Genomic DNA, 17834 nt, shown 5'->3' on the forward strand with positions numbered 1-17834 from the left:
AACTGGGAACCTGCGCCATGTAATCACAGCAAATTAGTTCACTGAGCGATTATTTGCGCAGAGCTTTCGCTGCTGCTGCCTCTGCTGCTGCTGCTGCTGCCTGCTGGCAGTTGCCAGGTGCGCCAGTCATGGAAGCTCCCCTGCAATCAAAATGGCGCCAGAGGCAAACCATGTCGTCATCCAATTTACGACAGTGTCGTGATCATTGCGCCCAGCTAGCCGAGCCGTGCGTGCGAACAGTCGCTGCGGGAGTGATCTTAGCTTTGTTTAGATTACGCTTATATGATTGGCCAATGGCGAGGGGGCTTGGGGATTTGATGGATAAGCGACAGTAGGCGGCAGTAGTATAAACGTTGTCTGATTACCAGCCTCTATATTTTTTACGCTTTTATTTTGTGTTTTTTATTTTTGAGCTGATTTAAGATACAAGATACGGCGTAAGTACGTTTTAGTCAACAACAGAACGCTAGAGCAGACGGAGCAACTGCCTCCAGTGAGTGTGGCAACAACAGCAACAAGAGCAAACAAGATGATCAGGCTAGAGGAAGTGAAGGATGATGACACACCTCCCAGCAAGCCACCTCAACAGCCGGCGGACTTTGAGACGGCCATCGATGCGGCGGGCTTTGGCATGTTCAACATCTTGCTGCTCCTGGTGGCTATGGGCGCTGCAATGGGAACGGTTTATGAAACGTCTACCATGTCGTATATACTGCCGAGCGCCGAGTGCGATCTGCATTTGACCCTGATTGATAAGGGTGTACTGAACGCGGTCACCTATGCGGGCATGATATCGTCGGCCATACTCTGGGGCTATGTGGCCGATACGAAGGGACGTAAGAAGCTGCTGGTCTACGGATATTTGGCAGACACGATTTGTGTGCTGGGCGGGGCCATTAGCCAGGACGTAGTGCAGCTCATGATCTTTAAGTATTTGGGCGGCTTCACGTAAGTTCCAACTAACTAAATAGGCGCAATTATATGTACGATGATGTACGTTGATGTACATCCCAAAACACCTAGTATGAGCGGACCCTTCGCCGTGCTGATGACATATCTGACGGAGCTGCATGGACGGCAGTATCGCCAGCGCATCATGATGCTGGTTGGCATTATGTTCAGCTTAGCCACGCTCAGTCTGCCGGGCCTGGCCATGGGCATCTTGCCCCAGACCTGGAACATACAAATTCTGGGACTCTCATGTAAGTGACCTTCGCAGTGACCTTCGCAGTTTGCTCAGCTAGCTAACTGATAGTAGTTACTTTTATCTGTGCGAGCAGTGCGGCACTGATAACTAGAATATATTACGATTTGTTTGAGTTGTATTAGATATATTCATCGGCTCACATTTGCTATAAACAAGCTATACCAATTTATAGTCTATCGGTTTATACTTGCTATAAAATAGCTACATTCATTTATAGGTTATAGGTTTACACTTGCTAGAAAGTAGCTATATGGCTTATCGTTTTACACTTTCTATAAAAAGTATTACTAAGTTATAGTTTCTCGGTTTACACATTGCTATAAAATAGTTATATTGACTTATGGTTAATCGGTTTACCCTTGCCATAAAGTAGTTATATTATTTTTAGGGTTTATCGGTTTACACTTGCTATAAAGTAGCTATATTAATTTATGGTTAATCGGTTTACCCTTGCCATAAAGTAGTTATATTAATTTATGGTTTATCAGTGTACACTTGCTATAAAGTAGCTATATTAATTTATGGTTAATCGGTTCACCCTTGCCATAAAGTAGTTATATTAATTTATGGTTTATCAGTGTACACTTGCCATAAAGTAGTTATATTATTTTTAGGGTTTATCGGCTTACACTTGCTATAAAGTAGCTATATTAAATTATGGTTTGTTGGTTTATACTTACTAATAAAATAGCTATGTATATCAATTTATAGTTCATCAGTTTAGGCGTGCTCTAAAATATACATCAATATTTTTTTATAGTTTACCGATTCACACTTGCTATAAAGTAATTACATATATAGAGCTATAGTTTATCGATTCACACTTGCTATAAAGTAATTACATATATAGAGTTATAGTTTATCGGGCTATAAAATAGCTATATGGATTTATTGTTTGTTTACACTTCCTAAAAAGTAGGTATAAATATATATGGTTTTTCAGATTACATGCTATAAAAAAGCCAATAAGATATTAAAATCTGAAGTACAAGCATAAAGAAAATCAAAATTACTTTAAAGTGCAAACATTTAGCCGACTTAATTAACTAAGCAGCTGCTAACTAACTCACACACTTAGCTAATCGTATAAACAAGTATGTACACCACATAATAAGTTAACTGTAGTATCGCAGTCAGCCCAAGAAGTTGCCACAATTGATTCGATTAACTGTCGAGATCTCATTGACAGCTTAAAATATAATTAAGAGTCATTTAGGCTAAAGTTGCCGACTTTGACTAGGTGACAGTGTTCATGTTAAATGAATAACAGCTTGACGCGAACCGAGTTGAGTTTAGGTCTGGGACTTTGGCTGCATAGAACCAACTAGAACCAGCCCCCAACTCCAGCCAACTCTGCATACATAATTGTACTTGATTATAAGCATATTTCGAATGCTTATTGAGTTCAACAACAATGGCTAACTTTTCTTTGGTCTCCACTTGCAGTGCATGCCTGGCAGGTTTTTGTGGCCATTAGCGCAGTGCCGAGCATCCTGAGCTTTGCTTTCTTTCCCTTCTTCCCGGAGAGCCCGAAGTTTCTGATGTCGCGCGGACGCAACAAGGAGGCGCTGGAGGCGTTCAGGTTCATCTATGCCCTGAACAAACGTCAGCCGCGCTCCGCATTTCCAGTGAGTGAGAGATTAATGAGAATTGAAAACTAATTTGCATAGCTGAGCTGAGTTGAGTTGGTTTCTTTATTGAAACTCCCAGATCAAAGAACTGGCCAATGAACTGTCGCCAAAGTCCGATGCCCAACAGCCGGAGCAGACGTCTGGGAGTGGCAAGCCAGCCGTGGATAAGGCGCTGCCCAAGGATGCGGACGTCGAGCTGGCCAGCAAGCCAAAAAGTTCACTGCACCGGGGTCTGCTCCAGCTGCGCCCGCTCTTCGTGAAACCCTATCTGGGGCTCTCGCTTCTGGTCTACCTGCTCAACTTTTGCGTGCTCCTGGGGTAAGGGCTCAGAACTGAGCTGGTTAGCTGGCCACATAGGTAATCCCCGTGCAACATATACATATTCACAGGCAGAACACGATGCGTCTTTGGCTGCCGCAGCTGTTCGCCTCCATCAAGGAGTACGAGCAGCTGGCCAGCAGCCAGGCCCAGCCCGGCGGCACCAGCATCTGCAGCATAGTCGAGTACAGTGTGAATCGGACGCAGAGGCAACTGGAGGCAGCCGCCATGGGCGGTGCCATGGCCGAGTGTACGGTGAATGTGAGCGCCGCCAGTTACACGAACAACTTGATTGTGGCCTCCGCTGGCCTGGTCTCCTACACGCTGGCCGGTGTCCTGGTCAATCTGGTGGGCGTCAAGCGGATTATGTGTTAGTATTAATCAAATCAAAACTCTGTCTAGGGCTCGCTCCTGAATTTTGTGCTACGTTCTGATTTGATTGATAGTTATGTGTCTGTTTGCCGCCGGCTCCTGCGCCCTGGGCATGTACTGGTCGAGCTCATCCACAACGACCGTGGCGCTGGCCTCCATTTTCGTATCCATGGGCAGTATATCGGGCACATCACTCATCAGCGCCTCGCTCAGCATGTTTCCCACGGCACTCCGGTAGGTCAACGCACTTATCTAACTATTCCCGCACTCTAATCGACAAATCTCACCTGAATGTGTATTGCTCCTGACAGCACCATGATCGTCTCGCTGAGCATGATGGTCGGCCGCATGGGCTCGTTGCTGGGCAACATTTTCTTTCCGGCACTGATGACCACTGGCTGCCTGCCGCCCTTCCTCATGGTCAGCTGCTTTATGTTCAGTAAGTAACTCGCTCAGAGGCTTCACCCTTTTAGCCCTTTTATTTAATATTTATTATTTATGTATGCTTTATTTTTATATCTCTCCACCTTCTTTTCACCTTTCAGCTGGCTGCCTGCTGGCCTCATTTCTGCCCGTGAAAAACAAAGCCGTACTGAAGTAGCTCAATTTCCATATTCATGAATCCATTTACCCCCAATCAACTTTTCACAGATTGCTTTTTACAATATAGCCGCTAGCTCTAGTTAGACTTAAGTTCTGTGTGTGTGTTTTTTTTTTTTTTTTTTTTTTATGTATATATATATTTTATTATTTTTTCTTTTTTTTTGTGTTTCGTTTGTTTGTTCGGCTGTTATTAAAATTTAATTTATTACAAAATGAGTGCTGCAACGGCATCTAGAAACTTTGTTCTTGACACTCCTTAATTGCACTCACTTATTAATTCCGGTTCTGCTACGCATACATTAGTCCTCCCTGGAAGCAAGCCAAGAAAATGCAAAAACAACAAGAATTATAATAAAGCAAGAACAAAGCAAAACCGTCAAGTTCATGAATTCAATTTACGATTTTGGTTTGCTTTCGGTTCGCCTGTCTCTCGGTTAGACACTGATGCAACTCGAGTGCCCCGATGGATGAGGGATGATGAATGATGGATGATGGATGAGAAGGCAATACCGTGTTGGTGCTAACGGCTTCTACAATGAGACCTATAACAAATTTTATAATTAAGACGATTTGAATGCTGAAGGAAAACATATTTCGAGTGAGTGGGAATACGCTTCTGTTGGCTTGATAATGAAGAAATGTTTTGCTATTTATACAATGGGAATTACAGCAGAATATATAATTAAGAAGATTTGAAATTTGAAGGAAAATATATTTTGATAAAGTAGAAATGTTTTGCTATTATGTGATGCGTGTGTTTGCAGCCCGAACCCATTGGGGGGAAAGGAGCTTTCACATGGAAAGCTGATTATGTTAAAAGGTCTGTAACAGGCAGCAGGCAGAGACGTGATCGACATCTGACTGTAAAGTTAAAAGGAGATATACGTGATAGGAAACAACGGCTGCCTTGACCTCGCTCAATCTATCCATCCGTCCACCAATTAATGCGTCTATCCGTTCGTCCATCCGTCCGTCTACCCGCCTGTCTATCCGCCTGTCTATCCGTTCATCTATCTGCCTGTCTATCCGTTCGTCTATATGTTCGTCTATCCGTCCGACTATCCGCCCGTCCATATGCCTGTTATAGATCCGTCTATCCGTTCGTGTATCCGTCCGTCTATCCGTCTGTTCATCCATCCGTCTATTCGTTTGTCTATCCGCTTGTCTATCACAGCTGGAGACTTGTTATAGCTTCATCCAACTCGTATACATCAGGTCAATTAATACCATATACAAATTTTCCCATTTCTGTAAAATTACAATTTAGTTATTAGATTGAGCCTTAGGTATCCCCCAGTCGGGCACTCCCAGCTAACGCAGTCCCACTTGCAATTTCAAGAAATGACTGAAGCATCACCTGAACAATTCCTGCCTAATGACTGTAACAGCATTAATTGTCAAATTGGAGATTTTTACTCAACAATCAAACATGCACCATATAATAGGCTCTGCACTATAATAGACTAAAGGAATGAATCCTTGCAAGTGTGACAAATTTGTTGTTTTCTTATTGGATATCTATGCGCCAAGTGTAAGCAAACGAAGAGCATAGCTCGGCAGGTGTCTGGGTCACTTAGGCAGCTCAGATGCCGGCAGCCGCGCGACTTCATTAAAATTTATGAAATGCTCCAAAAGAGACGAGTGTAAAAACAGTTGCCATTTGCCTTGGTTTGGCCAGGTAGTTTGAGTAGTTAACGAATGGAATATTTTGAGTAGGACCAACAGAAGCGTCACTCTCCTACCTCCTCCCCCTCCCCCTCTCCCGTGCAGCAACTATCATAAGAAGTGCTGTGATAATTTGTAACAGTTCTTATCGCAATCAGTTCTCTCTCGCTCTCTTTCGCTCTCTCTGCCACTCTCGGGCTCTCGCTGTCTCTAGATACATATATTTTTCTTTCGTTAGCGCATACAACTTGAGCGCGCTCTTGGCGGCTCCGGGTGATATATGAGCCGATTCGAGGCAGCCACCAGCGCTAGCTAAATGGAAATGTTAATTATCTGACAACGGAAACGCTTAAAGTTAATGTGAGCCGGCAGCAGACAGACATAGACGGCAAACAGCAGGCATTTAGGAGGCCGGCCTCCCTCTCTCTGTCTCTCTCACTCACTCTCTCTCTCTCTCTATCTATCTCATGTCTAGGTGCTAGGGTGCAGCTTAGACTGAATGGGGAACGGGAACGGGTTGAACGGGGGGGGGTGTGGGGGACGGCAGTGGCGACAGCTGGGAACATGATTTCACAAATCTTTGAAATCGGAGAAGCCGCAAAAAGTTTTAATTAAAAAACTTGTCGCTTGACTTGCTAAATGGGGCCATGGTCAGAAGGGTCTTAGTACCCCTATCCCTATTCCCTAGCCCCTCAAAATCCTCTACCTCTCTCTGTCACTCTCTCATTCTCTAGCTGTAGCTGCAATAGAATCTGTGAGTGAATGGCAATGGGAATGCAGCACCTCAACAGGTTACACACGAGCGCAATTTACGTCACGTTCGCCCGTCCGCTTAATCTTATCAGCCGGCAAGACAGGCGGGAATGGAATGGGAATGGGAATGGAAACGGGAGCGGCAGCATAAATGCATGCCGCACAGGCCACGGCGTACACAGTCGAACAAGATGAGCCTCAGCGACAAGGTGGTGATTGTGACGGGGGCAAGCAGCGGCATTGGTGCTGCCATCGCCCAGGTAATGGCCCGTGAGGGAGCACATTTGTCGCTGGTCGGACGCAACGTTAACAATTTGGAGGCGACGCAAGCGAAAGTCCAGCAGCTATATAAAGGCGTCCAGACACTCACTGTGGAGGCCGATGTGACCAAGGATGCGAATGCAATAATACAACAGACGCTGGACAAATACGGACGCATCGATGTGCTGGTGAATAATGCCGGCATTTTGGGTAACGGCCCGCTCATCGATCTGGACATGGACGAATTCGATGCGGTGCTCAATACCAATCTGCGCGCCGTTGTGGTCCTCACCAAGGCAGCTGTGCCGCATCTGATAAAGACGAAAGGCGCTGTGGTCAACATTAGCAGCTGCGCCGGCATCCGTCACTTTCCCGGCGCCCTCTCCTACGGCATTTCGAAGGCGGCACTGGATCAATTCACGAAAATTGTCGCGCTGGAGCTGGCGCCGCAGGGCGTCCGTGTGAACTCGGTGAATCCGGGCTTTGTGGTGACCAACATACACAGTCGCATTGGCATTGTGGACGAGGCATACAATGCGCTGCACGAACGCGCCATCAACTCCCATCCCATGGGCCGTGTCGGCGATGTGTTTGAGGTGGCCGAGGCCGCCGCATTCCTGGCCAGCTCCAAGGCCAGCTTCACCACTGGCGCCCTGCTGCCCGTCGATGGGGGCAAAAATAATTTTACGCCACGCTAAATGACACAAAGTATTCCCAGCTATTCATATGTGTAAATGTTTCTCTTTTTTTTTTCTATTTTTACTTTTTTTTTTTTTTTTATTCATTCTTTTGTGCTTATTAAGTGAAATACATGCAACATGAATTTGGTTTCACTCAATGCTCGAGCTGAATGCGTGGCCCCAGCCCCAACGACCCCAAAATGACCGCCAATCAGGTTGTCAGCCGCACTCAACGCGCTGATTAGCTTATCGCGAGCAGCGGCAAAACATTTGTGATACCAGAGCAACTACTCTGATATGTAATAGTCCCAGACACATTAGGTATATCAATGTAGAAGAAATTCTATTCAATTCTTATCTGGAATGTTTTTCTCTCAATCTGAAGTAAGCCTTATCGGACACACAGATATATTGGGTTTTTTCCTGCTGAAGGGGAAAAAGGGGTCAAGTCGGTCAGTGCTCCCCTTACGAAATAGGTGAACAAGCTTGGGGTAATTTGACTTTGGGACAACTTTGGGAAATTTCAACGGGAAAAGCTACGGTTAGGTGAAACCATTTTTATAAGCTGTTGCAAAGCTTTGGTCTTAAAATTAACTAGGGCCAGATTGACGCTACTAATGGAAACTTTCTAAAGCTAAGATGAGCAAAACAAAGAGTTGAATCAAATTGATTAAATTTAAATATGAATTAAATTAATAACAGAGTATGGTAACAGAGTATAACAGTGTTTTCTTTTGTATAGGAAGTTACTTTAGCTTATATAGAAAGAAAAGTAATTTTTCCATTTTTACTTTTTTCCCAACAACTTTACATTTTTTTAATTTTTTATTTTTATTTATTTATTTATTTTATTTTATAGTCAACTCAATTAGCAGAGCTTTCTTTTGAAAAGTTTTTTTTTTTTTTTTCAATTATATTAATTTTCCTTTCGTTTTTATTTTATTTTATTTTATTTTTATTTATTTATTTTTTTTTTTAGTAGTTATTTTTTTATGCAGCTAGTCTTTATAGAAAGAAAAGTCCCTAGTCTGATCACTTTTATTTTTATTATTTGGCTCATTATTTTTAAGCTCTATTTGTCTGTTTTCTATTTAGTTTTAAAAATTTCTTCAACTTTGAACCTAATACGAAGAAGTACCAACTCTTGACAACAACGAAATAATAGCTTTATATAAAAACAAGTAAGAAGGCTCTAGTCGAGACTGCTCGACTAGGAGATACCCTGAACCCTCCAAGCTGATATTCTAATCATTCTGGACTTCTTTTATGCATACACATGCACTTATAAGCACGCGCTCTGCTGACTGCGCAGTTAGCAGCGACTGCGCTTGGGCTGCGCTGCAATGTGAGGAATATTATGAGAATTTATTTCTTGAATAATTTCTTTTATAGACATACAATCTTATTGAAACTTTCAGAGCGTAATCATATGGTTAAAATGTGTGCTCATTCCAAAGCACAAGTCTCTAGTACTTGAAATGCGTTTTTTGCAAATTGAGGGCGAAGGGGGCGTGGTATATAAACTCTGTAGATTGCAAAATCTTTGTATCCATAAACTTTATATACAACGCAAATTTGAAGTCTCCAGGTCTAAAAGTGTTCAAATTAGGCTGAAAAACAATGTCGATTTTTCGATTATTCTCGATAAAAAAGTTATTGGACGAGTTATCGAAAAAATAAGATAAACTTGTACTGCCTATGGTATACACGAGTATGCATGACAAATTTCAGCTCTCTAGCTCTTATATCTTCTGAGATCCTTTTGCTCATACGGACGGACGGACGGACAGACGGACAGGGCTATATCGACTCAGCTCGTCATCCTGATCAAGAATATATATACTTTATGGGGTCTGTGATGATTCCTTCTGCCTGTTACATACTTTTCACAAAACCATTATACCCTGACTTCCCATTTTCAATGGGTTCAGGGTATTTAAATCGAACTAGTTCCTTTAAAATCCGATAACGAAAGTTCGCTTGCGCACCTCTGAAATATGTTCATGCCTTGCTCAGCATCAAACAATCTAGTAGTCTGCGTGGTTGATGTCACACTTGTATGTCAACTCAAATATGCTGATATAGCTTCAAATATATTGTAAAAATTAACCGTCTTACAATAAAATGGGAAGACGAAATTTAAAAGCTAAATTGGTAATTTTTTATATTTTTTACATTTTTACATTTTCGAATATTAACTAAATGTAAATTAATTAATTAATTTAAATGTGAATTAATTTAGATACTCGGCGGAAGGGTTTCTCCCGACAAGAATATGCAACGTAAGTGTTAAATTTAGATATTTAATTAATATGTATACATTTATATAATATATGGATACATTTTACATATTTTGTCTTCCAACAGCGGTTTCTCCTGCCAGTGCTACTAGCGCTGCTGCGGCTCCATCTATTGCAGGAGCAGTTTCCGAACCACCAGAACGTACTCTACCGCGTCGGCGGGTAAGTTTTCCTTTTTGTGTCAATGCGCCAGCTACCATTGATTCTTATTGCAGGGACGTCCACGTAACAGTCAGTTGAACTCGGTGGTTATGGGAGAGGACAGTGTCAATAACACGAATGTCACAACAAAAGTAATGCTGCGTTCTATAAAGAAACACAAGAAGCTTGTTGCCACTGTCAATAATGGCTTTGCACGCGGTCTCAAGCCAGAAATTATCTTAGCCGCATTTCCTTACGAAAATGATCTTATGTTTGCCGTAAAATTTAAGAATCGTAAGCTGCCAGAATTGATAACTGCCCAGCAGTTGAAGGTGCTTGACATAAGACTGCTAATTCAATACTACGTAAACAATCTACGTTATCCACATAATGAGAAGCCTACGATGTAATATTGTTTAAATTGGCTTTAATTATTGCCCGAAAATAAAAATATAAATAAAATACAAAACTCATTTAATAAAATATAAAAATATTTCGAAACAATTAAGAAAGTTAACATCAGTTGCATCGATCGGGAGATCGGGATTCGAACCGCGACTCAAATAGATTCACTGCTGCTGCGCCATCTACCAAAACTAAACGAAACTAACAGCTGATGTGATTCAACGAATGTTTCTAGAAGAAGTTTGAATGTATGTGTGCACACGCATACGATGCTGTTGAAGCTGCTGCACGTGCGTTTGTTAATTGGCCAAATATTTGATTATTTTGTATTAATTTTTGACTGAACGGAATTTAATGAAACTTTCAGCATATATTGAATATTTGAGAAATTTAACAAAAGAAAAATCATTCACAATTACCTATAGTGGCATCTGATTTGAACTTGAATGTTTTTACGGGGTGATTTATCGAATTTTAAAAGCAAACTCGACGTCCGCGCTGTATATACGGTCATTTAAAAAAAAATGCTCTAGCTCTTATATCTTTGGAAATCGACGCGTTCAAACATACGGACAGACAGACAGACGGACAGGGCCAAATCGACTCAGCTCGTCGCCCTGATCAAGAATATATATACTTTGTGGGGTCTGCCACGCCTCCTTCTGCCTGTTACATACATTTCAACAAAACCATTATACCCTGATTTCCCATTTTCAATGGGTTCAGGGTATAATAAATCCCTAGTCACATAACTTTCCTACTCTTAATTTATATGTTCCTTGATTTTCCCTGCATTTTTATTTGGCTTTCCCAACTTTTTTTAAACGGCTAAAAATCTTCCACTCTGAGCCTCATACAAAATAGGGCAATATCTTGACAACAACATACATAGCAGCTTTACCATAGTTCAGGCAAATTTGCAAGTTGTGTTTACGTACATGTAAACTAGAAGCCCACCCAAATTGAGCTTACGGCTCAAAGCTTTCTTTAAGCTCAGCAAGTTTGCCGTCGTAGTAAATATCCAGCCAGAAAGCCTTCGAGCAACAAAAACACATGTGCCAAAGCTTAAAGCATTTTAGGCTGCTTGAATTGGCTTTCGATACGATTGCAACCCCTAAAATGCGGCAAGCTTAAAGCTCAGGGCAACCCCATTGATAAAAGCTCTGGATGGAAAATGAAAATGGACTCGACTGTCAGTGCGTGAAAAGCAGTCGCAGCGTTCACTTCGTGACTGCCACGGGAAATAGAGCATCGAGAGAGTCGACTCGAGTCTACTTGCCTTGTGGCTCTGCCAACTGTCGAGGCTCAACCACCCGCACACACGTAGACACAAATGCCAGCGGATTGGCCAGCTGTTAGTCGAGCAAGCGAGTGATTGATTTTTCGCATCAGCAACTCGAGCACAGTGGAAAGTGTGGCATAGGTGAAAGTGGCAACTGCGCCCAACTGGCCCCAGCCACACATATGGACATGAGTGCCACGCTGGCCGAAGGTCAGCAGCCAGCCAGCAGCAACAGCAGCAACAGCAGCACTGCCAGCTGTGACAATCTACAGCAGTTGGCAGCAAAGGTGGCAAGTGCAACTGGAACAGCAACAGTCAATGAGGACGTGGAATGCGCTGAGAGTCCAGCATATCCAGAGGCTGATCAGGACGCAGACGCATTTGCCGAGGACGAGGCGCAACCGTTGAGCGAACGCTGGTCGCCGTTGGGCGCAAATTATGATGATGCCAACAGCGCCAGCTCCGAGCTGATAACGAGCGGCGACTGTGAACTGAAGCCAACGATGCTCAATCAGGAGCTGGAGAAGCAGCCACCAGCAGCGGTGGCAGCGAACGAGGAGAGCGCCAGCGAATTGGCACGTTTGCGCAGCATTGAGGAGGAGCAGGAAATGTTGACCAGCTCACTGTTGGCATTGACATCGCAGTTTGCGCACGTCCAGCTGCGCGTGCGACAGATTGTGGAGGCGCCCACTGATGAGCGGGATCAGCTGCTGCGTGATCTGGAGGATTTTGCCTTTCAGGGCATACCGGAGGTGCCACTACCAGCTACCAAAACTGACAACGACAATGATGAAACGCAGCAGGCGGCTCCGCCAAATGGCCAGCTGATCGAGAAGCTGAAGTCGCAGTTAACGGAGCTGGAGCAGTTCGCCTATGATTCGGGTGCACCCGGAGTGCTGCCGCAGCATGTGCTGCTCGAGAAGCAAAAGTTCATACTGGACGAGCTGCGCACGAAGCTCAATCTGCAAGTGGAGCAACATCAGCTGCCCGCTCTCAGCACCGAGGAGCTGCGCCATCAGGTGGACAATGCGATCGGCGAGTTTGTGGGTCCGCTCAAAATGAAGGAACAGCTGGTGGCACAGCTTAAAACCCAAATTACCGATCTGGAGCGTTTTATAGCCTTTCTGCAGTGCGACACCGCTGGTGGCACGGGCGGCACCACCAGCGCCAGCGAAAAGTTGAAGCTGCTTAGCGGCGCCTACAACAGCTATGCTGCGAAGCAGACGGCTAGGCAGGCGCCTGGTCAGCTGCCCGTGGTGGCAACCACATCGACAACAACAACAACCAATAGCAGCAGCAGCAATATGAGAGCGACAGGAGCATCGTCATCATCATCATCCAACTCCAATGCGGAGCATGGACCACAACGGGAAAGCCTGCACAGCAAGGCGCATGGATTGCTCGACAAGGCATCGCTACTGATGCAGATGTTTGCGACCACGCACTTTGCCAAGCGCCAAGCGGACTTTCAGCAGAACTCTCTAAAGAAGACGCACAAGGGCAACCATTGGGGGTGAGTGAAAAGCATTAAAAATTTAATTAACTTAATTGTCATCGTGGGAATTGTAATATCCGTTAAATTTTCGTGCCACGGTGGCAACGCCAATGCGAAATCGATTCATGTTTCCATTTTGAGTAATTATCCGTTAGACTTGGGCATATTTTTGAAAGAGTGGCAATATTATTAGCTACATATATGAAAATATTTGTATTAAATTACAATTTCTCAATGATATCAATTATAAATAAACATTCATTTCTAAAGGGATCTGCGCGCGCAGCTGGAGGTGGATATCCAGGAGGTGGCCGCATTGGCAGCCACATTAAGCTGCGATCGAGAAAAGTTGGCCAACATCAAGCGAGCTCTACGCCAGCAACGGGAACAGCAGGCGACCAATGCCAATAAGCCAAGCGTCTCGGTTGATGCGCAGAATGGAGCATTAATCACTTTGCCGCCACGATGCAGGCGTGCGGCTGTCAACAGCGCCGGCCACGAGCTGACGCCCTATGCCGCAAGCGCAGCCACAGCCTCATCGGATTCGGATGAGGATATGTACGAGCGCTACGATTGGGACACGGACAAGTCTCTGGGACGGCGCATTGTGCATATGCGTGGCGACTCCATAGCCACCATTGGCCGCGAGTTGACCAATGTGGTGCGCAAAAACTTTGCGCGCACATTGCAGCAGCTCATCCAGCACGGGCTGCGCCTACCAGCCGAATCGGCGGCGTCCAGTCTGATGGTGCCATTCATGCGTTGCCTGCAGCCGGGCGCACAGCGTGTGGCGGCGGGTGCGGCAGCAGAGATGCAGTTCCTTGGCATTGGTCGTAGCATGCACGCCTGGGAGCTGATACTGGAGTACTACAATCTGAAGCATGGCGAGGAGTACAACAATACGCCGGCCAGGAAGCTATCGCAGAGCTTCCAACTGGACATTGTGGACGCGCAGGCGGTGACAGCCAAGCAGAGTCTGCTGAGCGCCATCGGCATGATCCTGGCCATGCATCGGCCCTACAAGCGCAGCTACAATGCCCACTTCAAGGCTCTCATCTGTGCCGGACTCAAGTGAGTGCTTCATTCGATATCCCATTCACTTGAATTGTCATTTCCCTTTCGCCCCTCAGCGCACATCTCTTGGTGGAGTGGCTCAATCTGATACTCAGCTGCAACGAGCTAATCGATACATACTACACGTCCAACAGCTATGTGGCATGCACGGGCTTCCGCGACTCGTTGCGCTCAATTGATGCACTGTCCAAGTTTGACTTCGATTTGCCCGTGGATCTGGCCATACGGCATTTTCGCAATATATAAATGAAATCGTTCGATCGATTGGCATCCACTTTTTGTTCTCCCCTTATAACTAGTCCAAGTCATAATTCTAAATGTATAAATATGTGTATATAACTTTAGATATGTCCAATTAACTAAATACCTACTAAATACAATTACTAAACCTAACTGGCCTTGAATTCGTTTGTGTAGAACTGATGGATGCACTGGCTCAGCTTCTCGCCCAGTGGCCGCTGCAGCGGACCGCAGCAGAGTCCCGCCAGCAGTTGACGTGCTTCTGTCTCGCTCTGGCACGCCGCATATGCATCCAGCAGCAGGCGCGGCGTCGCATATCGCTCCACAATGGCCAGGGCACGGTCCAGTGAGAGGGAGTGCAGCTGCAGCAGCTGCTGGACGAATACCTCGCGCACCGTCAGCTGGGCATTGCGCGCCGAGTCCTCGTAGAGGGAACGGAACTTGAGCAGACCCTCCTGGCCACGACAACTGTCGGCCTGTGCTCTGGCCAGCTGCGGCTTGTCCACGCTGTACAGCGTCTTGGCCGCGTCCACATAGAGCTGCTGCAAGGCGGCGCCAACGCCGCTCAGATAGCACATGGAGCGATAGTGATTGTCGCAGCGCACCACCTGGATGTCAGCGGATTGGACGCGAGAGTTGACAAGTGCCTGCAACAAGGACTCTAGGGGCAGGCCGAGCTGCTCATTGTCGCCGTAGTCCTCGATCAGATAGATGATGTGCGGCAGTCCGCACTGGTGCAGGCGATGCTTCTGCTCGTGGAACCGACCGTCGCGTATGCTGCTCGCCAAATCGTCCATGCGCTTGCGCTCCACTATGTAGGGCAGCACAAGCTCGTTGCCGGCGGCATCGCGTGCTATCCACAGAAAGTCACCGACAGTTAGGCGCCGCACCTCGTGCTCCACGTTCAGCGTTTGCAGATAGCTGCGCGTCTGATCCAGGATGCGCTTATTCTTGCCGCTCGTCTCCTGCGTGTCCACTAGCAGCACAATACGATAGCTGCCCGCAGGCATGTGCACGACACGTTCCCGTTCCTCGGCTGCTGCCAGCTCCTGTTGTGCTTTCTTGGTCAACTTTTTGGGCTTCTGCAGCTGCTGTTGCTTTTGTTTCCTCTGCACCACTTTGACCACCTGTTGCACCTGCTCCTGATACTCTGCGCTGCTGGACGCCGCAGTGGCGCTCATATTCAGTTTGGCTTGGCTGGCCAGCAGCCTATGCTGACGCAGTTCTTCATCGATCAGCTGACATAGCGTTGTGCCGAAGCCGCGCAGCACGGCGCATTCGCGGCCACTATACAATGGCAGCGGGTAGTTGCGCAGGGCTTGCAGTGCCTGTCGCAACTTGTGCTGCGATTTGCGGTTGCGTTGCTCCGCTTCGTGTAGCCAACGCTCCAGCCATCGCGTGAAAAGGGGATTCGGCTGCTGCAACTTAATTTCCAGACGTGCTTCCATCGCCGCGCCAAACTACAAACTGTGGATGCCACCTAGTTGAACTATATATATGCGCTATTGTGCGAATGTGGATAGCAAAAGGGAATCCCTTAAGTAAACTTGCTGAAACAATAATAAAATATTTTAATTTGGTTTACAATTGTCTACCTTCAAATAAGGCTTTCTTTTAATAAACAAAATAATTTTGGGTACCGCCATCTATTGTAGATACTAAAATTTTATATACCATACCATGTGAAAAATGTTCGCTGAATATTGTGCGCATGTGCATGAGCAGGCACCGTACCGCCACCTGTTGCGAATCTCGAAAGCAAAGCTACCAGACCGTTAAAAATAGTTTGGACTAACACTGCCACTCACTGTTTGTATGAATGCGTTGTACTGTGATTGTCAAGTTCTGAAGCGTGCAACTTTGTTTTGCGGCAATTTGTATTAAGGATGACCACCAAACCTTCAAGCACCAGCAGCAATGCTAACGTCGACATCAATGATATCAACCTAGCGGGGCTGAGCATCAGCGAAGGCATTCGGGATTCGCCTGTCTGCATCATCGTGCTTGGCATGGCCGGCTCAGGCAAAACGACTTTCACGCGGAGCCTCATCGAGCACGCTCAGGCACAGTTTAATCCGTATGTAGTAAACTTAGATCCCGCCTGTCGTGAGGTTCCCTATGCGGCGCATATCGACATACGTGACACGGTCAACTACAGAGAGGTAATGAAACAGTATCAGCTGGGCCCCAACGGCGGAATTGTCACTGCGCTCAACATGTTCACCACCAAGATGCCCAAGTTCGCGGAGCTGGTGCGACGCGCCGGCGAGCGTGGCCACAAATGGTGCATCATCGACACGCCTGGCCAAATTGAGGTATTCACCTGGTCGGCATCTGGAAGCATCATCACTGAAGGCCTAGCTACCATGTTTCCCACGATCGTTGTCTATGTCATGGATGTTGTGCGTTCCAGTTGCCCTACCACATTCATGTCCAACATGTTGTATGCGTGCTCCATACTCTACAAGACGCGACTGCCCTTTCTGATTGCGCTCAATAAGGTGAACACACTGATAAAAGAGATGCTATAAAATCTTCATATTCTAATTGAACAGATTGACCTGAAGGATTGTAGCTTTGTGCAGGAGTGGATGACCGACTTTGAGGTGTTCCAGGATGCATTGGAGGAGGAGCACAGCTATGTCAACAATCTGACACGCACCATGTCGCTTACGCTCGACACATTTTACGAGAATCTGATCACATGCGGTGTCTCGGCCAAGACGGGCATCGGCTTTGCAACCCTCATGACGCACATACTTGACTGTGTGACCGAATACAATCGCGACTACAAGCCGGTGTATGAGAAGATGCGCCTACAGCGCATTGCCGAGCAGGAGACGAATCCGCAGCCAGTCGACAGCGTTGATGAGGCCGGCACAGCTGTGCCCATGGGACTCGATATAAGTGTCAGTTGCCCTTGAATGGATTATGTGGAACAGTAGCTAATTGCAATTTCTCTATACTTGCAGGATCCAAAGACCAACTCGGAGAACAGTGTATATCTTATGGCACCGAGCCTAGTGCCGGTGCAAATGGATGCCGATGAGGAGCTGGAAACCGATGCCAAGAGCAAAGCAGAAGAACAAAACTTTCAAAGTTTCGTTCAGAGTCATTTGACGGCGCAGCAAAATAAACGGGACAAACAGCAGCGCGATCAACAGGCGCAGAATCCTTGAAAGTGATAAACTATATACGTTATTAACAAATAGATTTAAGCTGAGAGATAGCATCGCAGGTGCATAACTGTATAAATAAATGTACATTATATTGTAATGAAATGTTTGATGTATGTATTATATGCAGTTAGTTTGCTCTTTATTATTATTCACTTTAACAAGCAAAAACATTCAATATAGTGTTTGTGTTTCATTTTCAATTTTGTTTTTGTATATATTTATGTATGA

General features: G+C 45.6%; 6 protein-coding genes across 6 annotated transcripts; 5 read left to right on the forward strand and 1 right to left on the reverse strand.

Annotated features, from left to right (window-relative positions):
• Positions 1–430: 430 nt before the first annotated feature.
• Positions 431–4504, forward strand: LOC108619954 (uncharacterized). The gene is made up of 8 exons (XM_018016796.2): positions 431–948; positions 1024–1202; positions 2654–2835; positions 2918–3156; positions 3228–3526; positions 3603–3762; positions 3840–3967; positions 4074–4504. The coding sequence occupies exons 1-8, from the start codon at positions 530–532 to the stop codon at positions 4127–4129; spliced, it is 1662 nt and encodes a 553-aa protein (XP_017872285.1). The 5' UTR covers positions 431–529; the 3' UTR covers positions 4130–4504.
• A 2208-nt stretch (positions 4505–6712) lies between these two features.
• On the forward strand, positions 6713–7643 carry LOC108619957 (uncharacterized). The gene has a single exon (XM_018016800.2). It carries the CDS (start codon positions 6741–6743, stop codon positions 7506–7508), a length of 768 nt encoding a protein of 255 aa, XP_017872289.1. The 5' UTR covers positions 6713–6740; the 3' UTR covers positions 7509–7643.
• Positions 7644–8427: 784 nt separating this feature from the next.
• LOC149267988 (uncharacterized) lies at positions 8428–10395 on the forward strand. Its single transcript, XM_089473841.1, has 4 exons — positions 8428–9644; positions 9733–9772; positions 9858–9952; positions 10006–10395. Exons 1-4 carry the CDS (start codon positions 9615–9617, stop codon positions 10339–10341), a joined length of 501 nt encoding a protein of 166 aa, XP_089329967.1. The 5' UTR covers positions 8428–9614; the 3' UTR covers positions 10342–10395.
• A 1112-nt stretch (positions 10396–11507) lies between these two features.
• LOC108619953 (RUN domain-containing protein 1) lies at positions 11508–14580 on the forward strand. Its single transcript, XM_018016795.2, has 3 exons — positions 11508–13131; positions 13384–14184; positions 14244–14580. Exons 1-3 carry the CDS (start codon positions 11801–11803, stop codon positions 14431–14433), a joined length of 2322 nt encoding a protein of 773 aa, XP_017872284.1. The 5' UTR covers positions 11508–11800; the 3' UTR covers positions 14434–14580.
• mus81 (mus81 structure-specific endonuclease subunit) lies at positions 14499–16207 on the reverse strand. The gene is made up of 2 exons (XM_089473075.1): positions 16107–16207; positions 14499–15977 (listed from the first exon to the last, which is right to left on the reverse strand). The coding sequence occupies exon 2, from the start codon at positions 15873–15875 to the stop codon at positions 14577–14579; it is 1299 nt and encodes a 432-aa protein (XP_089329201.1). The 5' UTR covers positions 15876–15977; positions 16107–16207; the 3' UTR covers positions 14499–14576.
• Positions 16208–16228: 21 nt separating this feature from the next.
• On the forward strand, positions 16229–17806 carry LOC108619956 (GPN-loop GTPase 1). Its single transcript, XM_018016799.2, has 3 exons — positions 16229–16928; positions 16983–17336; positions 17400–17806. Exons 1-3 carry the CDS (start codon positions 16314–16316, stop codon positions 17604–17606), a joined length of 1176 nt encoding a protein of 391 aa, XP_017872288.1. The 5' UTR covers positions 16229–16313; the 3' UTR covers positions 17607–17806.
• The last annotated feature ends 28 nt before the right edge of the window (positions 17807–17834 follow it).

This window comes from Drosophila arizonae, chromosome X (genome assembly GCF_054131065.1).
Source record: "Drosophila arizonae isolate 15081-1271.41 chromosome X, UAZ_ARI_1.0, whole genome shotgun sequence".
Lineage (NCBI taxonomy): Eukaryota > Metazoa > Arthropoda > Insecta > Diptera > Drosophilidae > Drosophila > Drosophila arizonae.